Raw genomic sequence first — 27,732 nt, forward strand, 5'->3', positions numbered from 1 at the left:
CCAAGGCTGGGTAAACAGCCCTCCACCTTGTCAGGGGCCTGGTTCCAGGCATCATGTGCTTTTTGAACTTGGAGACTCCCAAGCATCAAACCCCTCTACTTGTACTGTGCACTGCCTAAATCTTGAGAGTGCAAGCCTCTAGTTGGGTTGACCCAGAAATAATTCCCAGCTATATTGACTGGATTTATAAACCACAGACCTCAGTTCAGTGCTCCATCTATTCTGTGTGTAAGTGTGTTTTTCCACTCCATAAACAGCAGGTAAAGACTATATTCCCACCATAGCAACACCTAACAGAGCCTTATTGAGAACAAGGTCCTGATTCTAATCTACTGATACATTTTATGTCTGAAAACAAATTTGGATTTGAGCATAAGCTTAAATAAAAACCTACCTGCAAGTGTTTCAACTACTTTCAAGTAAAGGAAGCCTGTTAACATCTTTCCCGTGCTTAAGAGGAATATTTATGCACCAAGATGAGATTTTTTTCAGTACTATAGGTGGCAGCAAAGGCAGTGACTCGAGAAATTGCAAGCAGGAAACAGATTTCTCTAGTCTTTTGTTAAAAGTTTTCTTCAACACCTGATCTGACATTGCCACTTTTTCTGGGTAGTGGTGCCTTTGCAGTGTTCTGGAAGTTTTCCAGCTTTTTGGACTAACTCATTATTCACTGGATCATCCTTTGTGTGTAAGATAACATCACTCTGGTAGCTCTTGTCTATTTATTGGATAGCAATTACATACATGGTATGTGAATGACCGGATAACCACAGGCTGCAGGAACACCAACAGTTCAATGGGTTTTGCTCAGTAAGCACTGTTCACATATCAGTAGCTTGGAGCTTTCTCTGTCCCAGCAGGTTGACATCAGGGATGGGGGTAGCAATCCTACATCTCTCACTTGTTTGCTCTGCTCTTTTGTGATGGTTCTTCACAAACCTCAGTAGATTTAGAACAGCAGCAGGTGTGACTCCAGGAATGCGGCTGACAGCGCCAATCTAGAAACAGTAACGGGAAGGTGAGATTGCCTACTGTAAGAATTGTAACACCACAGTCTTCCCGCCTCCCCTTCATGTGTGTTTCATTGAAGTGATTAAAATACACACAAAGTAAACTCTTACCTGCATATCTTACCACTCGGGATCAACAGGACATCACTGAAGACTATTGATCATTCTATAAACAGTCATGTCAATGAGCAAACTCCAACAAAGTCCTACTGCCAATGCAATTATTTTCATATGTGCAACATAACTCCCTCTCATACCCTTCCTGTTCTGGGTGTGGGAGTTTTAAAAATGAGCGCTGCTAGTTTGTTTTTTAATGGCAGTCGATTATATTCCATTGTCATCAGCATTATAACAACATACAGTTCACAGCTATGGTTCAGCATTTATGCACATGTCTAAAAGAACATCATTTTGCATTTATTTGACTGCTTAAATTACTTAAATGATTACAAAGCCTGTCAGTATTACTATCCCCATAGTGTTGGTGCAGAAAGGTTTGTAGCTGTTCTGGCCACATTTGACTCAAGAATGTGTCTTACCCATTATGCCACACCCCCTCCTATGCATACAATGGTAGCCATTTTTCGTTGGTGTGCACAAAGGAATACATTTTATGACTTTGGGGGGGGGGGGGCGGAGACTGCCCTACATGTTCAAACTGGAAAAAGACACATAAGCTAGTCTGATAAGAACAACAAAACAGGTGAAATCAAAATGGCAGGCAAACTTTACCATATTATCAGCATGTTATATTATCAGCTAATTATACATAATATTTATAGATTATAAAATATTATACATAATCTATATATTTGCACAGAAATTGGCTTTAAAAATAAAGAATAAAAAGCCCCACCAAGTTAAGTGTTTTTTCTAACTCTCCCTTGATGCTTTTAATTTCCACATTTTTAATAAGGCCAGGAACACAGTGGTGAAATCTTGTGAAATGCTCCCCCCCCCCATTTTATTTCTCAACTTAGAACTGGAATTCTCTTGGCACTTTCCATGTGGTCTCTAATAGCAAACAAAGTTGGAAGATTCACTCTAAAGGCAGAGCTGTTAACCTAGCGAAGCCCCTGCTTACTCAACCTTTGGAAATGACTATAATGCTTTCAAGGTACATTTTAATAACTAACCCCCTACATATTAATGCTGGGTTGCTTGACTACAATTCCGGGCCACAATGGCTAGCGCTGGTAGGAGTTGGGCGTCTGGCAACATCTGGAAAGCCACAGGATCCCTACTGCATCCAGCAAACTCACTCTACTAGCACCTTACCGTCTGGGGACGGTGGGAGTCCAGCTTCTCTCGCACTTCCTGAGATAGTGATGCATCGATGGCAAAGTAATCCAGATCTTCTGGCAGCTGAAGAGCCTCATCCTGACGCACTTCCTCTATTTCCAACATCTGAACGGACACATGCCATTCATAAACAGCTTGTGAGAAGAACAAAGAGAATGAACAGAACAATATATATTTTGGTTCCTGAAATTCATTCTGATAAAATATAATGGATAGAATTGTACAGGATGTGTTCCTAGTGTGTGAAAAAAATCCAAGGGTCCCCATGCATGCACCTCCAGATGGTAGAGACATCAGTTGCTATCCTGGCACCGGGGCATATTCACTTGGTCACAAGGGGCTGATAGCCATGAGCAAAATGCACCTGGCAAATTTCGAATGCTGGTTCCACTGTGTTGAATGGGACTTACTCCCTAGTAAATATGCTTAGGTTTGCAACCTAAACAGAGCAGATTATGTCAGATTTACTCCTGCACCATTGGAGAGATGGAAAACGGCCACAAGCTATCTGTATAAGAATATAAAGCCTAATTGTGTTCTTGGACTCGGTGGAATTTATGTTCCGAGTTCCCCAAGAAGCAAGATCTACTGGGCACAAATGTGTCAAGTTAGGACAGGAATGGGGGCCCTCCAGATATTGCTGGACTACAACTCCCATCACTCTCCATGCTGGCTGGTACTGATGGGAGTTTTATTTAGGGCTTGCTAGTCTTCCATACCTTCTATTTTCAGCCTTTCTGCCAGTTGTCTCCATTCAGCAAACTTTTTCAGAGGCCCTGGGACAGCTCGGGACAAAATCTCCATATTGGCCCCCTGGTACTGAAGGATGTCCAGGGCACTAAGCAAAAAACCAAAACAAAGCAAAAACAATTCTTTAAACAATTCCTGTGAAATTATGTGCAAGATGCGTTGAGTGCTCTCGTCACAGAAAGGTGGGATCTAAAACAAATCTAAGCTAGTACCCATTCCCATGGAATTTCGAGGAAGTTTAGAAGACCTCAGGCTTGCTCAAAATATGGTATCACTATCCAGGAAGCCTTAACCACATTGTATTAGGGATCACACAAAAATGGCTGATTCAACTCAAGGAGCTTACAAGCCAACAATGAAGATCACAGATAAGAACTTGGAAAGAAACTATACACAATAACATGGGGACAGCATTAAAAAAAAATGACACTGTATAATACATTGAAATAAGTGATAAGGTAGGTTATGTAATGGAAGAAACACAGCATTTTAGCTCAAGGGCACCTAGAATTTCTTCTCAGTTTTTTTTAAGGCACAATGCTTTTGCAACTGCAACAAAATTAGGCTTAAGGAAGCTGGTTCAGGGCTTAAGACTGCAGTCATATACCTATTTACTTGTGCAATATTATTTTCTGAAACTGCTAAAACAAACTTTTCTGAGTCCACAGGTTTGCCAGTGTGTTTGTTTTATGTGGGCAACAAATCCCAGGCCATTTTAGCCAGAGCCTTGCTTCCTATCACAAATCATGCTGTGAAACCTGAACTCTGCTTATGTGAGGTACCAATTAGGATATGGTTAAGGGGGTTACTTAATTCAAAGATAAAAGCAAAAGCCTTAGATTTTCTAGGACTGCTTTCCTTCTTTCCACAGCTTAAAATTTTCAATTCCCCCTTGATTTTATGTGTTAATAGTGGTGGGGTACAAGGTTAACAGTTTTACATTAGGATTTGAAACTGTGAAAATACGCCCTAGCTCTAGGAGTTTCTACAGGCCATTATTATGTTGTTGTTGTTGTTGTTGCTGTTGTTGTTTAGTTGTGTCTGGCTCTTTGTGACCCCATGGACCGGAGCACACCAGGCACTCCTGTCTTCCACTGCCTCCCGCAGTTTGGTCAAACTCATTTTAGTAGCTTCGAGAACTCTGTCCAACCATCTCGTCCTCTGTCGTCCCCTTCTCCTTGTTCCCTTAATCTGTCCCAACTTCAGGGTCTTTTCCAGGGAGTCTTCTCTTCTCATGAGGTGGCCAAAGTATTGGAGCCTTAGCTTCAGGATCTGTCCTTCTAGTGAGCACTCAGGGCTGATTTCCTTCAGAATGGATACGTTTGATCTTCTTGCAGTCCATGGGACTCTCAAGAGTCTCCTCCAGCACCATAATTCAAAAGCATCAATTCTTTGGCGATCAGCCTTCTTTATGGTCCAGCTCTCACTTCCATACATCACTATTGGGAAAACCATAGCTTTAACTATATGGACCTTTGCCGGCAAGGTGATGTCTCTGCTTTTTAAGGTGCTGTCTGGGTTTGTCATTGCTTTTCTCCCAAGAAGTAGGCGTCTTTTAATTTCATGACTGCTGTCACCATCTGCTGTGATCATAGAGCCCAAGGAAGTAAAATCTCTCACTGCCTCCATTTCTTCCCCTTCTATTTGCCAGGAAGTGATGAGACCAGTGGCCATGATCTTAGTTTTTTTGATGTTGAGCTTCGGACTATATTTTGCGCTCTCCTCTTTCACTCTCATTAAGAAGTTCTTTAATTACTCCTCACTTTCTGCCATCAAGGTTGTGTCATCTGCATATCTGAAGTTGTTCATACAGTGGTACCTCGGGTTACATACACTTCAGGTTACATACGCTTCAGGTTACAGACTCTGCTAACCCAGTAATAGTGCTTCAGGTTAAGTACTTTGCTTCAGGATGAGAACAGAAATTGTGCTCCGGCGGCGTGGCAGCAGTGGGAGGCCCCATTAGCTAAAGTGGTGCTTCAGGTTAAGAACAGTTTCAGGTTAAGTACGGACCTCCGGAACGAATTAAGTACTTAACCCGAGGTACCACTGTATTTTTTCCGGCAATCTTAATTCTGGCTTGGGATTCATCCAGTCTAGTCTTTCACATTATGAAATCCCACAAATCTCACCGAGTCACCGGTGAGGGAAGACAAAATAAAGCAATGAAATCGCTTCACCCTTTCCACAGAAACACTCTTGACAGCTTTGTACATTCTCCCCCACACAAACAGCATCACAAGAAACACTCTATGAGTAGAGACAATTTAAAAGGATAGAGAGAGCGGGTAAATGTGAGGTATATGATGTTTCTGTATGAATCTGCGCTTCTCTAAAACAAGACCATGGGGGGGGGGATAAGAGAGAGACTCATACCTGCAAGGAGAGGTACGACCGGCACTTATTGTAATCTCTGGTATGAGCTGGGCCCATTTTGCATTGCTGAACTGAATAGATTTCAGCATTTCAAGTCCTTCTTCTAACACTGCTTTCATCTGAGATGCTTGCTCATACCGCTTTTGAGACACACAGCCAGCTTCATTATAGCCTTAAAGAGACCAAAAAGGTGCTCAGGAATTAGGAAAACTGTGTGCAATTGTGTGGTTTTTTTAAAAAAAGGCCTCTGGAGGAATTGACTACCTCGGAAGGTGAGTCTGCTGTCAGCGTTATCCGGCCGCAGAGACATCCGAAACTCCACTCGGCTGGTGAACATGCGGTACGGCTCGCTGGTGCCCAGAGTAGTGAGATCGTCAATCAGAACGCCAATGTACCCCTCTGTGCGACTGACAATAAATGGAGGTTTCCCAGCGACCCGCAGACTGGCATTGATTCCAGCAACCACACCCTGCCAGAGAGTAAAGAGATTATAGATCACAGAGGAAGCCACCATATATACTAGACACCAGAAGCTTAGTCTGTTCAGTAGCTCTGTGTCTACGATAAGGAGACTGCTTAAGCCGTAGATACCACATGTGGCTTTCCCACCATGTGTCCCAGTTATCCACTGGCATGCTAAAAGGTGTCTTTGCAGAATAAAATCGGCACAAGCCAATTATGACAAGGGCTCATTCCCTGGACATAAAAATGTAAGTTTCAGACATGTGTACACACACACGTTCTGAACAAATGCTCTTGAAATCGGCATTCCACAACCTGGTGCCTTCCAATGTTTTGGATCAGAATTCCCACCAGCTCCTTCCTGTAGGGTCATGCAGGCTGAAGCTGATGTAAGTTGTAGTCCAGAACGTCTGAGTTGGAAGAAGGCAGAGTCAAAAGAGCTGTGACTGCAAGCTGCTAGTTATATCATCACGTTTGATACTGCAGAAAAAATTTCACAGCCACGACCCACTTCCCTGCAGGTTCTCCTCACCTGAGCTGCAGCCTCTTCGTAGCCTGTGGTGCCATTTATCTGCCCTGCAAAGAAGAGCCGCTGGACGAGGCGAGACTCAAGGGAGGCGGTCAGCTGACGTGGGTCTAGAAAGTCATATTGCACTCCATAGCCTATTAGGACAGATATAGGTGATAAAAGGTTTATTGATTCCAGCAACCACACCCTACAACAGAGCAACAGGGTTACAGGTAGCAGGGGGAAAGGATGCATGCGGCATTGTTTCAAACCTTTCTGTAAGATAAAGCCTTACAAAACCACATGTCTGGTGATCAGAAGACATGCACAGCCATGTGCTGGTGGGCAATCAAGTAACATCCCACTTGAGATGGGATGCAGACAAACCTCGGCATCCACACACACTCCCGCATGATATGCTGCCTATATAGCTCCATCCAACTGGACTTCCTTCCCACCTCTCACCTGGCTGTACCATTTTTGCTTTTTCCAAGCCCTTAATATGGGTGATGAGCTCCTCCTGGATCTCAGATGGCAACGTCAGAGATATTCCCTGCGGGTAGATGACGTTGGAATCCAGACCCTCAGGCTCAAGCCAGACCTGATGTGTGCGATTTGGAAAACGCAGAGCTTTCGACTCTAGTGAGGGACAGTACCTGGAAGCAGGAGCAACAGCAGGCCATGTTAGGATGCTGACACGGAGAAGAGCCCAAACATGAATCTTCAAGAGACTGGATAGGTTTCCTTATTGCTGTACTCCTCACCCACAAAAGCAGGTGTGGGGAACCTTTGGCCTTCCAGATGTTGCTGAACTACATGTAGCTGAGCAACATCTGGAAGGCAAAATGTCTCCCACCCCTGAATTAAACAAACTCTAAGCCTAAACATGACTTTCCCCCCTTCTTTCTTTTCACGCTATGTACGCTATGTACACCGACAGCACTGTTCATAAAATAACATAAACAGGGGTTTACCGGGGTCCTCTTGTTGTCTCTCTGACGTGGTTGTTCAGGTGAAGGTTCTCATGGATGATTTTCTCCACTTTGGGGTTTGTGTGTGTCAGGTAACATGACAACTGATCTTCTGGCTGAAACAGAACCACTTGCATTCAGTGAGCAAACCAGGGTAGCTTTGAAGCATGCCGAACTGTTTCCACAGTCCTCTTGAGAGAGATCACTTCAGCCCGCACTCAGCCATTATCGTCATACCACCTGAGCATACCCAAGCACTGCAGCCTTAACCTTTGGCAGGAAACTATACCAATCATTGGGTTACACTCAACGAAGCACTAAGAAGATCGTTCCATTAGGCAGGCAGATATTCCTGTGGTGATGGAACCATTTCCTGCCCTCCATGCTGTTTTGGGGGTTCTTCTGACTCTCTGGAGCAGATTTGGTGAGGGTGTAGTGGGAAGAGGAGTGGGGAGGGGAATCTTGTTGTACTAGCAGGTATCCTTGTGCTGGCTTCTGCTAGTGCAACGAATTAGTTTAATATGGCCCCTAATTTCTCCATAATACTATTGGAGAAATGGAAGCACGAGTAGGCCCCAATCTAGAATGTATCTCCTGGGAAGAAATCAAAGCAATTTTACTTCTAAGCAAGCAAGCTTGAGATCAGAAGGCTTAATGATTTATCAAAGGCCACACAGAAAGCCTTTTGTGAAGTCCAGTGACCGAGATCTCCACACCAACCTAGAGCTATCCTATTAGATAGCGACTTATCCTTTGGACCTTTGAGCCCTCAAGGAAGCAGTACCACTGCTCTCAATTTATGAATGGACTCCTTTAAAAGGGCAGTGATGATTCTAAAATGGTTCACACTGTATTTCAGTAATACAGTGGTACCTCGGGTTACAGACGCTTCAGGTTACAGACTCTGCTAACCCAGAAATAGTACCTCAGGTTAAGAACTTTGCTTCAGGATGAGAACAGAAATTGTGCGGCGGCCCCATTAGCTAAAGTGGTACCTCAGGTTAAGAACAGTTTCAGGTTAAGAATGGACCCCCAGAATGAATTAAGTTCTTAAACCCAGGTACCACTGTAATTTCCTGAATAATTTCCTGACTGCTGTCACTTGTTCTTTTTTTGGCTGTAGCAGCTCAAACTGTAAGTCCGTGAGGATGTGCTAACTGTTTCTGATGGTTTTCTGCATATTGCAAACTGCTTTGAGATTTATAAATCTAAAAATGAAAACCAGTATATAACTAAAAAAAACTATTTTGAAACTTTTTGACCAATATAAGATGTCCACTGAAGAAGAAAATAGTGACCTGCAAAAATGACAGGACAGATATTTCAGGGACAAAGATTGCTGGTGAAGCAGTGTGTGTGATGGTTAAAAATTACCCTCAGTTCTTCTATGTATTTATGAGGGCTGGTATTTCAGGAATAAAACTTGACAATTTTGACGGTATACATCGTCACCGGACTGTGCCAGTATTTAGGGGAGGATTTCCATCAACTTGCATTACTCTCAGCAGCTTTTAACAGGAATAGACAAATATGTTGATGATTTAGGAGCGCACCCCCATCTGTGTAACTGGGGATAATTTCTGACACAGTCTGACAGCACTGCCAGAGTAATACATGTCACTTTAAGGAAGAGAAACAGAGACTCCCCCTCATAAACTTCAGCAGCTGATTACTTCCTCAGGACTCCTTCGCACCTTAATCCACACAGATTCACTAAGGAAGCTGAACGGCACAGGAGAGCTGTCCGCGGGATGCCTCTCGAGGACACTGAAGTCAATGGAGTCTTTCACCAGTCGGGGTGGGGTTCCTGTTTTTAACCTTCCTATGGTAAATCCAAGTTTCTCCAGAGTCTGAGCAAGGCCGACGGAGGGCTGGTCTCCCATCCGCCCGGCAGGATACATTTCCAGTCCAATTAGGATCATGCCCCTCAGAAATGTTCCCGTGGTTAGAACAACACTCCCAGCATGCACTCTCCTTCCGTCTTCTGAGGGGAAAACATGGAGTGAAACAGAGCGGAGTTTAGAATACCTGCTGCTGCCCTAATTAGAAGTAGCTTCTTTCCCAAAGAGGTTTTATCTTAAACAATAGTAAATTCAGTAAATAAAAGAGCTCACTTCTAATGCATCAGTAGTTCAGTGCTCATTTCTTCTCTTTCCAAAATAGATATTATCTTGAACAATTGCAAACGCAGTAATAAACAGTCCACTTGTGATATACTAGTGGTTCAGTGCTTGGACGTCGTTCTGGTAATCTGACGTTTCATCGCTAAAGAGCTTAGTCATCAAGCTTTGTAGTAAATAATATACAAGAGAAGACAGTTTGTAAACGACTTAAAGCAGGGGTATATATGTCCCCTTCTGCATATTTCCATCGGGAGGACCATAGAAAAGTTGTTAAAGCTCCTTTCGTTAAGGACGTAATCCTCTTTCTATACTCCTCCTGATGGAAACATGCATTTGTTTAAGATAAAATCTATTTTGGAAAGAGTGAGTATCTTTTTCCACCAGGACACAAGGAAGTTTGAAGTTCAGCACAGTCTTATTCAACGACAGAAAACATTTATTTATTTTTTGCAGTTTGATATTACATAAAACCCTAAGTTTATGTTGCTGCCACTTAAAGACAGCTGCTTATCCTTCAGTTTCACACATGTTATTACAGAGAATTAGAGAGATATGTGCTTATACTCTGTATAAAAGCAAGTCTCTTGTGATCATCCTACTTATTCTATCTGTTGTTTTCTGAATTGTAAACATCTAAGTGCCTCATACTAACTAAACTACATAGTCCAGAACAACATAACTTTCAGCAGTGGAATGACGGTGACCTAGAAAAGGCTAGATAACCTACTGAGTCAGAGGTTTTCGTTACAGGATTCCCAGTAGCCCAGTCTGCCTATCTGTAACCTAGGAAATCCTTCCAGTAGCACCTTAGAGACCAACTAAGTTTGTTATTGGTATGAGCTTTCATGTGCATGCACACTTCTTCAGATACATGCACACGAAAACTCATACCAATAACAAACTTAGTTGGTCTCTAAGGTGCTACTGGAAGGATTTTTTTATTTTGTTTCAACTACGGCAGACCTACACGGTTCTTTATTTACTGTAACTAGAACTAGGAAATCCTATTTTTTGTGTCAGGGTCGTTTCATACAGCTATTCTGAGATGGTGAAGCTACAATCAAACACCCTAAGTATCCAGCCAGCTTTTAACACCAAGCCCTGATGTTTTTACAAGTTCAAAAATGGCCATTCAATATGCATTGCAAGTGACAGTTGCAAATGTGGCTATTAGTTCATTAAGGACTAGATTAAGATCAGTTATAAATCAACTCTTTGGAAATAATGATGGGTTAGATTCCCTGGCTCACATTGCATGGGCTTAAAAAATGAGGTAAATAACTCAGCTAATTTCCCAACCGATCTGCTTTTCAAGGCAGCATCTAGGAAAAACTACTGGGTTCTTGTGCCCCTTGAGTTCTCTGCAGAGGTGAGGTCTCCCTCCTCCTTTTACCTGGAAGTAGTTTTTGCAAGCTGCTGTCATGGAAAGCAGACCCTACACAAATGGATGAAGACTGCTGCTTCAGGATGCAGCTTGCCAGAATACTGACCCAACACGACTCCACTGACGCAACATTTGCCTGGATGATCCGATTCTGGGTCTGTCAGTAGAAGATCTTCCACAGAAGCTTCACAAACTGTCAGAAGTGGGGTTTGGAGAATTTCTTTCTACTAGGGGAAAAAAAACCCTGTTAAAGGAATTTACACACACACATGATCTTTTAAGGACTCATAAGCAAAGGAGAGAACCTCCAGTAACATGGCTGCACTACTGAGTTCCTAGGTTCCCCCAGTTTACTGCAAGCCTCGCTTGCTAAGGAACAGCTGGGAGTGCACTTAAAGGTTTCCAATTGCTCCTTCGCAGCTCTGTCATCCCCTGCCCCACCTATGATATCAGCTGTGGGGCAGGTAGGAACTGTTTGGAGGGAAAATAGGGTTGTGGGTCAAATAAAGACCCCAGACCCACAGCTTTGACAGACCAACCCTATTCAAGAGTGAGCCCCTTTCCTGCCTGAAGTAAAAGAAGGCATAGCCAATGTCTTCCATAGTTGCAGTAAATATTTTGGTTCATTAAATTAGTTTTTAGCATTATTAAGTTCAAGTTTTTGAAAACAATAAATGCATTAAATAGCCACAGTCAGCTTGAGAATTATATCTAATAACACAAATAATGAAGACTAAAAAGGCTAAAAGCCATATATAGTCCACCATTGCCAAATCAAGGATGGAAGTCTGATCTGGGCACCTCCTTTTCCTCCCTCACGAGATTTTACCAAAAAGAGAAGAACTGAAACTGCACAATCATTTATGTTCTCATACAGCACTTTTCAAAGTTGTCCCACCCAAGTGCTTGTTATGTGAGTACAGAATGTCTTATTCAGAGAATGCTGAATTAACACGGTGTTTTACATTTTAAAAACAGACATTGGCTTGGTTGTAGAGAAAAGCTAGCAGAAAGGGGAAGGCAGAAGGAAACTTTCTCCCTTTCCTCTCCTCCCACAGTAGCCCTCTGAAAAGCCTTTCCTAAGAGTCAGGAGACCCTTATTTGGAGGTACCTGCTGGGAATCCGTACCTGCCTTTCCCACCCAAATCATTCACCCCACTTCAGGGTGGTTGGTGCAGTTTCTGGAAGAAGGTGAGGCAGGAAATTCACCTCCTGTCAATGTTTTTCTGGATCCACTCCATAATTTTACAGTCATGTTTTTTTAAATACAACTCTGGTGTAAAATGCAATTGTAGATTATGTTTTGCAGGGATTTTCTTCTAAGTTTCCCAATATTACGTTTGAGTCTCCATTGCTGTATATCCAATGACACTTGTTTGCTGGAATAAGGAGCCATTCCCCCCGCCCAGTTAAGTTTACATTCCAGGTTATTTAAGCATGACAGAAATAAGTTGCCTTTTCCAATCAGACTTTCGGATTTAAATGTTTCGTAAATCATTTTGGGAATCTGTTGAGTGAGAGGTAACTTGTGCATTTTAAAAACAAACCAAATTACTGGATAACACCCTCACCACCACCACCAAATGTCAATCAAGATTCCATGCTCTGATTAGGAAACATTTTGGTCATTTCCCCAATATTAATGGTAAATGAAATGTACATTTTATTATATCTGACACACACACCCGTTCACATGTTTACCTTCATCAAACTGACAGTGCACTCATAAACATGTATCCTTGAATAAACCCCACTGAGTTCCATAGGTAAGCATGCATAGGGTTGCCTCAGAAGCCTTCCTCTCCTCTCTTCCTATCCACATTCTCACCTGCATGTTCTCTTTATAGAGCTCTCTGTCAATCTGGGCTCGGAGACCCCAGACGGCTGGTCCCTTGCATTTATTTAGCACTTTGTAATGCACTCCCGACTGGTCGCAGATTCGTGCGCAGAGCCCGTCCAGTGCGTCCACTTCCCTGACCAGATGTCCTTTTCCAATTCCACCAAAGGAAGGGTTACATGACATTTGCCCTGGACAGCATAACAAATGAAAGACATCTAACTACAAGCAAACAACAGCTTTTAGCCCGACCCCATTTCCTATGCTCCAAATTGACATGAATGGCAAGCTACTTGTCAGGGTGCATTTTTTGGTGAAGAAAATACTGATTTGATGTGTAAAGATCTTTCCCATTCTAATTGACCCATGAGGTTTCTGGAAGCTTCTCTGTGTAATACAAGCTGATGCAAGCTGGAAGTTTCTAGCTGACATGCAAGTTTCTATTCTGCCTAGCAAGAGGCAGAAGGTTCCTCTTTCACTCAAGGTCATGCTGACTATAACAATAGGTCAGAAGGAGCCTAAGTTTCACTTTCTATCTCTCTTTCCTTCTGGTGTGGTGTTCTGTATACAGTGGTATCTCTGGATGCGAATGGGATCCATTCCGGAGCTCCGTTCGCATCCTGAAGTGAACTCAACCTGTGTCTCGGGACTTCCGCGCATGCGCATGACGTCATTTTGAGTGTCTGTGCATGCGGCGAAACCCGGAAGTAACGCGCTCCATTATTTCCGAGTCACCGTGGAGCACAACCTGAAAATGCTCAACCTGAAACTACTTCAACCTGAGGTATGACTGTATAGTATGCTTAGTGTTAAGATTTTAGTCTTATTAGAAATTATTGGCGGTTAAATTAAGTGTCACAACTGGATTTTCTATGGACAGTGCCATTTCTGAATGTATTGGATTTGTGACCATTATTCTCATTTGCCTTCAGTAGCAGTAAAGCTTTGCTAGATAAAATATTAATTGCCTCTGGTCTATTTTTGGGGAATTCTGCAATATGTTTAAGTTTTTACTCTACTAACTATACATTGGAACCTGCTCTGGATGAATATGAGTAGAATTCATGGCAGTACTGTACCCCTCTAGACCCAAAATCAGGGGTCAGCAAACCTTTTCCGCAGGGGGTCAGTCCACTGTCCCTCAGACCTTGTGGGGGGCCGGACTATATTTTTTGGGGGGGTGGAATCTACCCCCCCACGACTCTCCCCTCCCTTCTCCACAGCACTGGACGAGCCCCAGTGACTGCTTACCTGTGCCCTGCGAGCGGCAGGGGCTGGCGGTGGCGGCGGAACGATGAGCAGCACGAAAGGGCTGTCTCCACAGAGAGACTGCTTAAAATGGCGCTCAGCCAATCACGGCTCAACAAAGCCCGGCCCCCTTCCTTCTCTAGGCAGGGCGGGGAGAAGCCAGGAGGAGGAAGGGGGGAGGCGGCAGCACGGTGTGTGTGTGGAGGGGGGAAATGGCGCAGCCCGAATGATCAGGATCCCACGCCGATCCACATGGTGATTCCCAGACCATCCGTGGGCCGGATCCAGAAAGCAATTGGGCCGGATCCGGCCCCCGGGCCTTAGTTTGCCGACCCATGCCCAAAATTGTAAGAGAAAACCAAGATGCCTTACTTCTGCTTATTTCTAATTCTCTAATTCTAGCAATCCTAGATGCAATATACATCAAAATGTCAGGGTTTTGTATTTGTTTTAAAAATGCATTTGTTTTTATTAATCTGTCCTACAGATCCAATCACATATGGATGTCCAAAAACGGGAGGCAACTTCATTTTGCAAAAAATGAAATAAGTATACTGTCATTTATGATTATCTTATCAACCAACAACACTGCTGCTATTATGTTTCTCTGGTAGCTCCATTCATAAAATAAACATTTAGCAAATGGATTAAAGGTGATGTTGCCATGTCAGGTGTTGGGAAAAGTTCATGTCTCCTGATAAACAAACGCTTTGTTGTTGTTTAGTTGTTTAGTCGTGTCCAACTCTTCGTGACCCCATGGACCAGAGCACGCCAGGCACTCCTGTCTTCCACTGCCTCCCGCAGTTTGGTCAAACTCATGCTGGTAGCTTCGCGAACACTATCCAACCATCTCGTCCTCTATCGTCCCCTTCTCCTTGTGCCCTCCATCTTTCCCAACATCAGGGTCTTTTCCAGGGAGTCTTCCCTTCTCGTGAAGTGGCCAAAGTATTGGAGCCTTAGCTTCACGATCTGTCCTTCCAGTGAGCACTCAGGGCTGATTTCCTTAAGAATGGAGAGGTTTGATCTTCTTGCAGTCCATGGGACTCTCAAGAGTCTCCTCCAGCACCATAATTCAAAAGCATCAATTCTTTGGCGATCAGCCTTCTTTATGGTCCAGCTCTCACTTCCATACATAGCTACTGGGAAAACCATAGCCTTAACTATATGGACCTTTGTCAGCAAGGTGATGTCTCTGCTTTTGAAGATGCTGTCTAGATTTGTCGTTGCTCTAGCGTTTTCCTCTCCATGTAAGTCACCTATTATGGAGAGATAATGAGGACGTACTTGCTAACCCTGCCCTGCTGCTGTTGAATCTCCTGCCAGCTGCACCATCATGCTTTCCAAGTGTTAGGGGAAGGAACCCTGCTGAGGTCCACTGTGCTACCTGCCCTGGCAGAAACTTTGGCAACCTGCATCCCTCGGCGGGCGAACTGTGTGCCCACACCTGCCGGCTCCCACCGAGCAATCCAACCAGCTCCCTGCTTACCTATGGTGTCCACCTTGTGCGTGACGAGCAGGGTGCGGGCTCCCACCCTCGCCGCCGCCGCAGCCGCTTCAGTGCCGGCGTGGCCACCGCCGATCACGACGACGTCGTACTTGGAAACGCTGGAGGGGCCGGCGGCCGCCGAGGTCACCTCGCTCCTCGCGCTCCGCAGCCACGTCCCGGGGTCCCGGGGAGCGGCGAGGCGGCGCCAGACGCGCCTGACCGGCAACATCCCGAGGCCGGACAGAAAGAGCCGCCGAAGCTCCTTCAGGTCGGCGCGGCGGCGGGAAGGAGCGCGGAACGCGTACCGGCTACTCCGCGCCACGCAAGGGCGCCGCCATCTTGCCCCGTGACGTCGAGGCGGCCGGCTCCACCCGCTGCGCAAGGGTCGGGGCGCTTCCCGCATGCGCGCCTGCAACTGGACTGGAAGGATCGACCGGCAGAAGTCGCGGTGGGAGGCTCTTTCGAAGGGAGCGCGCCGTTCGCCGCCGGCCTTTTATTCAAAATAGGACGCTGAAAGTGCTCTCGTGAAGAGGTCTTCTTCGCTCACCGAGCGGCAGGCTGTTGCTGGCAGAGAGGGCGGCATGCATCTGTTCATGGTTTTGTTTTTTACAGCAGGGTTTCCCGGGGGGCAAGAACACAGCAACTTTTCTTTTCAGGATTGCAGCGCTTTCTGTTGCTCTTTGAACTGATGCAGCTGTCGGCATCTTTGGATGCTCCTTGATGGTGTGCCACAGTGGAGGCGGGTACATGCAGCTGTGTGGAGGCTGCAAGTTTTTCTCCTGTCACCGTGACACCCTGATGCAAAAGCTATTACTGGGGACTCTCAGTCCAACATGCAGCTACGAGTCATAGGAACTTTGCCAGAAGTGGAAACCGCATTTAAACGCATGCATATTCCATCCCTGTAAAATCAGACGCCAAAACATTGAATTGTAGGAAAGCTTTATCCAACGGGTGAGCTGCTGCAAGTAGCCAGCAAAAACTGTCAGCGTGGGTCACGTTCTCATCTAAAGCACATGGCTTCCTCCAAAGAATTATGGGAAGTGTAGTTTGCCTTCCACAGAGCCACAATTCTCAGCACTGTTAATTAATTCCTGGGATTTTTTTGCAGGAAGCCACGCAACTTAAATCTATGATGTGGGTGTGACCATGGTCATCTCTGCAAGGGAAACTGGAACAAACTACTTTAGATCTCATTAAGTGTTTCTGTTTCATCATAGGAAAAGTTCCTGATAGGCTAAAATCTACGTGCAGAGGAAGGGGGAAAGGGTTACTTAGCTCTTTCTCTGCCATCTGCCTATCCACTAAAAACTGCCTCTACCCACTTTCCAACTTGTAGGGATAAGATATGGGTGAAGGACCAAGTATGTATAGACATAAAAGGTAAATGTAAAGGGACCCCTGACCATTAGGTCCAGTCGTGGCCAACCACGGGGTTGCGTTGCTCATCCATGCAATAGTGATGTGCTCTTATTTCCTGTACTGTACTAGAAAACAACAACGCAATTGTCCTCTCTTTCCTGCACACATACATCAGAAACAGGAAGAAAATGTGCTGTCATCTTTTTTCCTATCCAGTACCTGTGTGATAGGCAGGAATTCCCCATGTGCAGATTTTTCTCTATGCAGCAATATAAAAATGGGAAGCTTGTTGAAGTTGTGCATTGTTCCTGTTCAAAGCAAATTGAAAAGTACAGAAATGCTTTTACGCACCTGGTTCAACATTCAGTAATCAGAGCGTTTCCCAGCAAGCGGATTCATTTATGAGAAAAGGGCCACCTGCATGCCATGACTAGACAAGTAAGAGTGGTAATACCAGTGTTGTTGCTTTTAGTACAAAAAAAAAAATTACATGAGCAGGTTTTCTGTTGAGTAAAAGGATGAGATGAATTGTGCAAACCAAATTATTTTTAACCCAGCCCCATGCTGTCACTGGAGAAGAATCCGTGTCAGGGAAAATGAACTTGATTTCTTTTCTTTTGAAATCTAAGTTTGACAGTGGGCAAATTCAAGCATGAACTATTGCTGCGAGTCTAGATTACCTCACTGTTGCTGGCACAGCAAGCTAAAGTTGATTGCTAGTTCCCAAATCCTTATTTGCACAAAAGCTAGAAACACACCTAAGTCAGAAATCTTAAAAAGAACCCCACATGCCCCTAAACCCGAAATGGCCTCATCTCATATGTCTCCATGATCTGGGTGGAGATTTTTCCTTCAAGAGCAGCAGTTTAAACAATCAAAACCTTTTGTTTTTGTGGGCCATTCATGAATGTACATTATCTCCAGAGGACAATTACAGAAAAAGGAACTGGGTGTGTGCAACCCACAGTACAGTTTGGGTCACCCCAAATGATAATACCCACACCTCTGGGAAAGTGCCCTCTATGAGATGGGCCTGAATTGCATTTGGTCCAGCTCTCTGAATGCAAGACACCATCAAGGGTATGTACCTATGTCAATAGCCAAAAATTCAGAGTGTTTCCCCCAGCCAGAACTTGTTGGAACTCAGTTCCGGCACACCTCTGGTGGATACCATTGCCAATCTAAGAGAACAAGGGAAGTGTTCATGTTGGATTCCAGCACCTTTTTCTAGAAAAGTAAGACTGGCCAAAATGCATAGAGAAAAAGAGGATCTGGTCTTAGCTTGCTTTGGACACAAGACACTTGGCTTTCTGCCCCACCAGTTCCAATGGGGAGCAGCTGCCACTGCTTCCTACATATTTTGGCTATTAGCATCTTGGTTAAATATTCTGCAACAAGCGTTAGGCCAGATCAGTTCAATTATCTCATCTCTTTTTTCTTTTTTTCAAATAATTTTTATTAAACGGCCAATTAAATCAAATTAAATCACATCACATAAATTCCGAATTACAAAGCCGAATTTTAAATTTTGTTGGGGGGACCCATATTTCAAGATCCGAAGGGGGATTCTGATCATCTTCTTGCTACTGCGTTAATGTCCAAATCAGTCCAAACAGAGTTCATAATTCTATCCAGTCTTATCTTGCTGTTTCCACATCACATCTTGTTCATATATTTTCTCTTTTTTCTTTATGATCTCTTCTGATAGTCTCCTTAAGCCGATAAACACCAATAATAATCCTGTGTGAATTTTTCCGTTCTTCCAATCCTCAAATCGAGATTGTTTCCATATATCATCGCCTTCATAGATAACATCGCTCTTTCCATCATTAATTACAGAACTGTCGCTCTTAAGTCCCTCTGAGGAGTTTCACCCACAATATAAAAACAGCTCTATTTCTCTATTTCTCCTCCCAGACTCAAGACCTCCGACAGAACTTCCCAGTATGGCGACGGCATTTTTAACTGCGTCATTCCAAAGCCCTTATACATTCCACGCTCTTCTTAAAACATGCTTTGGTTCGAAAGTTTATCTCCACACAGCCTTAAATCCACAGCTTAAGTCCTTAAAATGACATTTCTGACTTATGAGGGGAGGGGATTCTTGTTTAATCACATAAGGAAAGAAAGGAAAGTTTTTTTCCCCTCCCCCATCAGTCATTTGTCATACCGAGTCTTGGCGTATCTTCTCATAATCTATGCTTGTTCCTCCGACTCGTCTTATTTTATCAGAGATCTCTTCTGTTAGCAGTCTTTACTCCCCCTCCTTCCTTGAAATATGTGCATTCCTTCATCCAAATTGTTTCTTTTGAAGTTCTTGCAGCTAGTGGCGCAGATCAGGGACGGCGTCCAGGAGCGCCGAAATCCCACAGGAGGGCTTTGTGCCTAGTGCCCCCACCCTTACAAATTCGGGGGTTGTATAGGGCACAGAAGGCAAGGGCAGTCCCCACCACCATCCTGGGGGGGGGGTAGGGAGGCTAATTACTCCCATCATAACCTCCAAATTACCTTGTGTGGGTCGGAAAGATGTTATTGTCAGCCATCTTCTGATGCGCCCCCTAGTGGCCCCCCAGTTCAATTATCTCATCTCAAAGCTTGTTGTGGGCTGCAGGTCAAAGTTCTCTATCTGTAATTGTGCAAAACAGTTTTGATCAGAGATTATTTTGGAGCCTGAGGGGAACAGTTCCCCAGTCAGGGAGATATGGGTAGACCTAAGCTAATACTGTAAGGTAAAGGGGACCCCTGACCATTAGGTCCAGTCGTGACCGACTCTGGGGTTGCGGCGCTCATCTCGCTTTATTGGCTGAAGGAGCAGGCGTACAGTTTCCGGGTCATGTGGCCAGCATGACTAAGCCGCTTCTGGCAAACCAGAGTAGTGCATGTAAACACCTTCCCGTCGGAGCGGTACCTATTTATCTACTTGCACTTTGACATGCTTTCGAACTGCTAGGTTGGCAGCAGCAGGGACCGAGCAACGATAGCTCACACCGTTGTGGGGATTCAAACCGCTGACCTTCTGATTGGCAAGTGGTTTAACCCACAGTGCCACCCGATATATATATATATATATATATATATATATATATATAGTTCCTGTGCTCTCTCCCATCCTTTTGTTTCCAGCCTCTGGTATTCAGAAGCATCAAGTCTGATAGTGGCTAGTAGCCATCAGTAGCCTGCTATTCCATGAATTTCTGCCCAGGAGGGCAGCTATCCCCCCTAGATCAATACAAACATGAGGTTCTGCCCCCTCCAACAAAAGCCTGCCTCCCCTAACAAAAACCCTGGCTGCGCCCATCCACACTTTCCTTTGTGCCATGATTTCTGGCCACAGGATCAAGGGGCTTATTTTTTGTCCCACAGCTTTCACCAAGAAAACCTGCTGTTTACTGCAAATGAAAATGTGGATGGGCCATTTGCCTATTCCTCTTTTAAAGCTACTTGGGTTGGTGGCCTTCACTGGTTCCTGGGGGAAGGAATTCCATAGTTTAGCTGTGCCTTGCATGGAGATGTACTTTGTTTTGCCTGCTTTGAATGTCCCCACCTTCAACTTCATTGAATGCCTTCCAGCTCTAATGCTATGAGGGAGGCTGCAGCGGGGACTTTCCTCTAGCCACTGTCTCCGTGCCTCGCATACTTCTACTCGCCTTTTCTCTAACTGCCCTCGTACTTCCTCAAAGGAGACTTGCTCCATCCCTGACTTGACTGGGCAACCCAAAATAAGGAAGACGGGGAGGGAGGGATCAAGCTGGTTCAGACACGCTCCCCGCAGCAGATAAGTTTCGTTTCTCCTTCAGGATGCGGCCGTTCACGTGGCTAGCGGGTTCATATGTGGCGGGGCGGGCGCGGGGCGCCGACACAAGAGACGCTGAGCTCCGCAGCGAGGACATCTTTTTCTGGCGCCATGGGGCGCGGTGGAGCCGGGAGAGGCGCGAGGAAGGGCGAGGCGGCCCCGGCAGCGAAAGGGGACGGAGGCACTGCGGGATCCAAGGGGCGAGAGGAGGGCAGACGGGGCGACGAGGGAGACCGGGCATCGCAGCAGGCGGGAAAAGGAGTTGCTGCCTCAAGTGGGAAGAAAACGTCCCAGAAGAAAAAGGAGCCGGACCAAACTAAGAGCAAACTTGCTCCCGAGGAGCCTGGCTTGCGGCAGGCGCTGGGAAAGCTTGCGCTCTGCGCGGGGGAGCGCGCCGACGCCGAGGAACCCCTGCAGGCAGCGAACAGCGCTGCTGCCCAAAGTGGGAAGAAAGGCTCCCAGAAGGAGCCGCCGGATCAGGGGAAAGCCGTAGGGGGGGCCCGGAGGAAACTGAAGAGCACATTTGTTCCCGAGGAGCCTGGCGCGAACGGCATCCCAAGCCTGATGCAGGCGCTGGGAATGTGCACCATCTTGGCAGAGGAACGGCCCAAAGCCGAGGCACCAAACGGCGCTGCTGCCCCGAGTAGGAAGAAAGCTTCCCGGAAGGAAAAAGGCGCGCAAAAGGCGCGGGAAGCCGAGCAGGCTATGTGTGCTCTGGTAAAACTAGAGCCCGCCCCGCGAGGAAGCGCAGTAGTTGCCCCCAACAAGCGGGTCGCTTCCCAGAAGGCGAAGCCTCTCCCCAAAGAGGAGGAAGAAGTCGGCCAGCCAGGCAAAGAAAGTGCCTCCGCAGGGAGGAGAGATTCCCGAAAGAGAGAGCAGGAGAAGGCATATGAGCTGGCGGGGCAGGAGGCCGGCGCCCGAGGGAAGCTGCTTCCCGAGGGGCAACCCCAGCTTGAGGCAACCCCAAGGGGCAACCCCAGCTTGAGGCAGGTGCCCACAAGGGGCAACCCCAGCTTGAGGCAGGTGCTGGAGAAGCTCAGGCTAGCTAAAGAGGAGCGCTCCAGGGCCGCGCAGCTGGTTAACAAGGTCAGGGACATCCTGGTAAAAGCAATAAAGCGTGAAGCGTGCTTCTCCTGCGTCGAAGTGCTGGGCACCGGCAGTTACTACGAGCGCCTGAAGGTAATGGAAGATGCAATGCTGGAGACTGCTCGGGGCATCTGCTCGGGCTTCTTTCCTTGCACCGGTCTAAAAGCTGCCGGATCACAAACCTTAAAAACACTGTAGTCATGGATGCTGAGTTTTGGGGGTGATGTCAGCATTCTTGCCCTCCTGTTGAGGCTTCTGGAAAGTACGTCTATGTGGCGGTCCTCCATGCAGCTGGGGAGTTTGAAAGCACTTTATCCCATCGCTTTTCTCGGGAAAACCCGTTTACCACTGAATCAGAACAAATGTCAGTTTTCTGAAGATTGACGTTTGTTCCCATTCAGCAGTAAACAGCAGGTTTTCCCAGGGAAAGCATGGGGCAAAAGAAAGACTTCTCGCTGTAGCTATGGGGTGGGGGGGAGCATTTTTGCCCCAGTTGAAGCCTCCAGAGGGGTGCCATTTAGGCTGCCAGCCTGTGTGGGTGTAAGCAAATGCAATTTGGGTGTGCCAAATTGAGTCTTTGTCTCAGGTGAAATAAAGCATAGTTTTGCCCCTGTGGGCTAAAGCCCTAACACATGCTACCAAAGGTCAAACTTTTTGATCACTATTATGCACCTAGCAAGGGTATTTAAAATGACATGACTGCGCAGAAGCACTTTTCAGTGGTTGTCTCCAGAGGGCTGTCAGGATGACCTTTAGTCTGGAGTCATGAGAACACAAGTTATTAACACATTCTGGAGCATAGTAAATTGTGAGAAATGTTTTTGTCTGTCTTGCAGATTTCTCACCCAAATGAATTTGATATTATGCTCAAAGTACCAGATATGAGAGTTGAACTAGAATCCTGCGATGTTCCTGCTTCTGGTGCTTTCTACTATGTAAAATTGAAAAGAAACCCTGGAGAAAAGGCATATCTAGCTAAATTTTTAGATGACAAAATGCATCTTTCATCATCTGATATGCTGTCAGCACTGAGGAAAGTTATTGTAGAAGAAGTAAAAAAAAAAAATAAGGGTAAGTATTCATTACATTAATTTTTTTCCTTCCTCTTCAGAGATAAGCAACCCTCCTCAAATACTGTGTGCAAACAGATGAATGCTCTAGTCCCACTGAAATGTATAGGTCCAATTAGAAATAGTAATGTAGGATTTCTGCAATGGAATTGGAAAACTCAGCTGCTTGAAATGGAAGATAAGATTAGTTTGATAAGCAGAAAGTTAGTTAAACATCTAGTTTAATAGAAACATTAGTTTGATAAGCAGAAAGTAACTAGTCATGTTAATTTTAAATGCTGAACACCTGCCATTTTTGCCATAACAAAAAGTTAGTTGAACTGAAATATTTGGTTAGAAGAATGTCAATTTAAAATTGACTTTGTATTGTAAACATTTACTATACAAATTGGATATTATTTTTATTGGGAAACATTACTGTATATTTTAAGAGATAACCCAAAATATACTGCAAAGAATTCAACACCACCCTTTTCCAAATGTTCTAGGAGCACAAGCTTATCAGCTCGCCCAATGGAGCTATCTCCCCTCTCCTCCCTGTTCTGGAAGTTCTTCCACCCACCTCTGAGCCTATTTGAAGGGGGCTACTTGGGGAGCTGAAAGCAGACAAGACCTGTTGCACTGGCAGAAATCCTTGTGCAGGCTTCTACTAGCCAGGCCTGTTAGTTGAATCCAGCCTACAGTTTCCTTAATAATTGTGTTATATTCTTGTTCACCACATAGTGTTTAAATTGGAATTTAGTTTTTTGTCGCAGAGTAAGAATAGCAGAACTGTAGTGCCACTACCACATTTCCCCCCCCCCCCAAGGTCTGTGTTAGCTGCTGGCATTAAGTGCCATAACTGAAGTTGATGCTGCTTACTTGGCTATATTGTTTTAAGTACATATTCTTAACTTCCTGTTCAAATCATTGTGAGGTGGGGAAATCTTAATGAAACACAATGAAATTGGTTTGGATTGGATTGTTGCTGTTGCTGTCAACAGATCTGGATGTGAAAGTGCAAGTAGAGAAAAAGAAGCCTGGATGCCCAGCAGTAACCCTTCTCATTGAAAAGCATCCCTCCGTTATATCAGTAGATATCATTCTTGCTTTGGAATTTCGGCACCGGGCCTGGTGTGAAAGTACAAGGAATGGCCTGGATATTACAGGATGGCTAGGAAGAAAAGTAAAGAATGCCTTTTTAAATGAACCACTCTACCTCGTGCCCAAGATTGCCAAAGATGGAAAGTGCTTAATAGGTACTAAAGCTTATCTTTTGCTAAATACATAATGCACAAAGTCATGTCACTGTATCAGGTATTCTAGCTGTTGTGTGGTGGTAGACTATTTTCAAGAGACTACATTAATTGGTTATTCTTTCTATGTGCTGTAAATAACAACAAATGTTTTGAAGTACCAGGGTCCCTGTTCTGTTATTTCTTAAGAAAAGAGACTCCTTCTTTAAAAGAATATAAAAGCTGGGCAACAGTCAGCAGACCAATCCTAAAGGCACAATTGAACAGTGGGATAAGTTCTGCTTCATGGTAGCTAAACTTCCTATACAAGCAGAAAAGTGAAGAACTTGGTTGTATTCCTTTTTCCAAGGCTAAGATACCAGTTGACTTGGATTTTGCTCAGCATATCTATGCACAGTGGCAGGATTTAGGCCAGAGCCAGGATAAGGGCAAAAGTAGTGCCTTTCCACAGCTGAAAGTTTTTGCTTATGAGTTTCAGTGTTCACATAGTAGCTTAAAGGGTCACATAAACTGTCACTAATAAACAGTTAAAAAATAGCTCAATCAACATGTTCTTTAAAGAGAAATTTCCAATATTTTACATTGTTTCTTTTTTTAAAAAAAACCTTAGAAAACACTTGGCGACTCTCTTTTTCACATATTGAGAAGGCTATAATGACTAATCATGGCAACTCAAAGACCTGCTGTGAAAAAAATGGACAAAAATGCTGCAGGTTAGTATCTTTAACTACCGTTTTCCTATTTGTTTTGTCAGTTTTAGCCACTATATAAGTCCAGAAAATGCTTAAGAAACTGGGAAATTGTAAGGATTTACTGGCTACAATTATCAACTAAATGTACTGCCAAACTATAATTTAGAGGTATAAAATGGATGTAGTACCAAAATTCTGAATCTCCATAGGCTCAAATCAAGAATGATTGAATATGGTAAAACTCCCTGTGACAACAGTCTAATGCATGGGTTGGCAAACTACGGTCCCAGAAGGCAATTGGGCCAGATCTGGCCCGCAGACAGCCCGGGAATCGTCACTGATTGTTCAGCCTGCACCATTCCCCCCCCCACACACACTGCGGTGGTGCCTCCTCCCTCCCTCCTCCTGGCTTCTCCCTGCCCTGCTTAGAGCTGAGAGGAAGGGGGCGGAGCTTTGTTGGTGCCTGCAGCAGCTGCGTGAGTGCTCGAGTGGCCGTCATTTAAAGCAGCCCCTCTCCAGAGCCCTTTTGTGTGCCGCTCATCTTCCCTCTGCGCCACCTCAGCCCCTGCCACTCACAAGACACAGGTAAGCAGCTACCGGTGCTCGTCTGGTGCTGCGGAGAAGGGAGGGGAGAGTCGTGGAGGGTGGGTGGCTTACCCGAGTAGAATGTGTCCTTTTATTTAAAATGCATCTCTGGATTACAGTGGTATCTCATGTTACATACGCTTCAGGTTACAGACTCCGCTAACCCAGAAATAGTACCTCGGGTTAAGAACTTTGCTTCAGGATGAGAACAGAAATTGTGCAGCGGCGGCCACATTAGCTAAAGTGGTGCCTCTTATCTTCTCATCTCCTCTTAAGTTCTTGTTCAGGATATCCAGTACTAAAAGAGCAATGGGAGCAGGGGGGCATCCTTGCCTTGTCCCCTTCCTTATGTTACAGCTGTCTGTGATGTTGTTATTTATAATGAGTTTTGCTCTTTCCTCCATATAAATTGCCTCTATTCCTCTGCAGAAAGTAGAGAAATTCCATTAGGTTAATTTGTGTTTTCATAAAGCTCCACGAGATATTATCAAACGCCTTCTTTGTGTCTACTAGCATGAGAGCTGCTGGTTTGTCATTTCTGATTTCTAGGTACCCCAGTATATTAATAACATTTTTTATATTACTGTTCATTTGTTGTCCAGGGAGAAAGCCCGCCTGGTCTTCGTGGATTATTTCTCCCAGTGTCTTTTTTCATCTCTTTGCTAGGATGTATGCAAAAAGTTTATAGTCATTGTTGAGTAATGAGATTGGTCTGTAGCTTGAAATAAGTGTTAGGTCTGTCCTCTGTTTGGGAATTAATGTAATAAATGCTTCGGTCCATTTCTCTGGTGTTACTCCTTTGGCTAGTATATAGTTCATTACCTCTTGTAAAGGTCGTGATAGGGCTTCTTTCAGCTTCTTACAATAGTAGGCTGACAGTCCATCTGGACCCAGTGACTTCCCTGGTTTCACATTCTTGATTGCTTGTTGAATTTCCATGGCTGTAATTGGTGCATTGGAATTGCTGGAAGATTGTTACGGTATATTTTAAAAATTCTTCGATTTCTTCGCAATCAGGACCCACTTTTAACCCATTCCTTCATCTTCTGTCATGTATTTCCATGATGGTAGTGCTCAACCTACTATGGTAGCAACCTACTATTGGGTCCTATCCTACCTTTCAAGGGTCCAGTGCTATATAGTAATAGGAAATTATTTTCTGAATGCTGATCCTTACATAGCTAAAATAACTATCTCCTTTTCTTCTTTTTCATCTCTCACCGCTGCCATCCCCTCTAGCTCAGAGCCAGCACTGAACTAGAGGGGATGGCAGTGGTGAGAAATGAAATGTATATATTTAAAACTTGATGATGTGAGGAAGGCAATTTTTAGAAGCATTTATGGAACTGAAGAAGGAAACACATCCAAGTTACTCGTGGCAAAGGTTAAGCTATGCTATCTAAAAGTCCAACACACTCCATCCAATAGCACAACCTGCCCCAAGCAGGTCTGTGTATAGCAAATATCCCTGTTAAATCAATTGTTTCTAGTAGGATGTGTGTTTCAGAATAACATATTTCACAGTGTTTTTTATTATTTCCCAACAGGAAAGATTGTCTTAAGCTTCTGAAGTATTTACTGGAGCAGCTTAAAACAAAACATGAAAACAGAAATCAGTTTGAAAAATTCCATTCTTACATTGCCAAAACTGCCTTTCTTCATGCATGTAGCAAGTGGTCCCGTGATGATGAATGGCTTGCAGCAAATCTTCACGAATGTTTCAACAGACTACTGGATTATTTCGTGGGTTGTCTCAGAGCGGCCGAGTTAAAACACTTTTTTATACCCGAGTTCAACTTGCTTCAGACAGTTGAAAAGACAAAATGTAATGCACTTGCAAAAGTAATTGAAAGTGAGCAAAAGAATATGTTTCCTATATTTTTCCTGTAACTTTAAAATAAAGAGCTACGGTACTTGAATTCATGCAAAGAATTATGAATGAAATTGAAAGACACTATGGGTACTCACCTGAAAGGATTACAAGGACATCACAAAGTGGGATATCATTATGCTTCTACTTGCTTGAAAGGCAGAAAACACTTGATAATTGTGAGTTGCCCCTCCAGCAAAGTGACCGCCTTCTTGCCAAAGCATAAATCAGACTTAGTAACTCAAATACACCAAAACCAAATCAGATTAATACATCAACAGTTTGATCACCCTTCCAGTAATTATTTGTTGAAGATGTGAGTTTTACACTTGTGCCTTAGTACTATAGCAGGGGTGGCCAACTCCCAAAAGACTGTGATCTACTCACAGAGTTAAAAACTGGCAGTGATCTACCCCCTTACCTTTTGGGGGGTTCAGGTCAGTTGTTGAGCTTTCTTTAGGGAGGAGGAAAGCCCATTTTTGGGGGGTGCAGGGCAAAAATGTGATCTACCAGTGATCTACCTGTTGGACGTGCCTGCACTATAGGTATCTACCTGATAAACATTGGAAGTACAATCCAGAG

At 44.5% G+C, this 27,732-nt stretch overlaps 2 protein-coding genes across 2 annotated transcripts; one reads left to right on the plus strand and one right to left on the minus strand.

Moving 5' to 3' along the window:
* Positions 1 to 708: 708 nt before the first annotated feature.
* MTO1 (mitochondrial tRNA translation optimization 1) lies at positions 709 to 15,815 on the minus strand. Its single transcript, XM_083433796.1, has 12 exons — positions 15,458 to 15,815; positions 12,715 to 12,914; positions 10,993 to 11,110; positions 9,074 to 9,363; positions 7,383 to 7,495; positions 6,874 to 7,064; positions 6,433 to 6,563; positions 5,703 to 5,907; positions 5,439 to 5,610; positions 3,032 to 3,150; positions 2,289 to 2,446; positions 709 to 998 (listed from the first exon to the last, which is right to left on the minus strand). The coding sequence occupies exons 1-12, from the start codon at positions 15,684 to 15,686 to the stop codon at positions 822 to 824; spliced, it is 2,103 nt and encodes a 700-aa protein (XP_083289922.1). The 5' UTR covers positions 15,687 to 15,815; the 3' UTR covers positions 709 to 821.
* Positions 15,816 to 20,629: 4,814 nt separating this feature from the next.
* Positions 20,630 to 27,199, plus strand: CGAS (cyclic GMP-AMP synthase). Its single transcript, XM_083432340.1, has 5 exons — positions 20,630 to 21,791; positions 22,535 to 22,769; positions 23,752 to 24,006; positions 24,614 to 24,716; positions 26,828 to 27,199. Exons 1-5 carry the CDS (start codon positions 20,649 to 20,651, stop codon positions 27,168 to 27,170), a joined length of 2,079 nt encoding a protein of 692 aa, XP_083288466.1. The 5' UTR covers positions 20,630 to 20,648; the 3' UTR covers positions 27,171 to 27,199.
* The last annotated feature ends 533 nt before the right edge of the window (positions 27,200 to 27,732 follow it).

This window comes from Podarcis tiliguerta, assembly GCF_965153285.1.
Source record: "Podarcis tiliguerta genome assembly, chromosome: 3".
Classification (NCBI taxonomy): domain Eukaryota; kingdom Metazoa; phylum Chordata; class Lepidosauria; order Squamata; family Lacertidae; genus Podarcis; species Podarcis tiliguerta.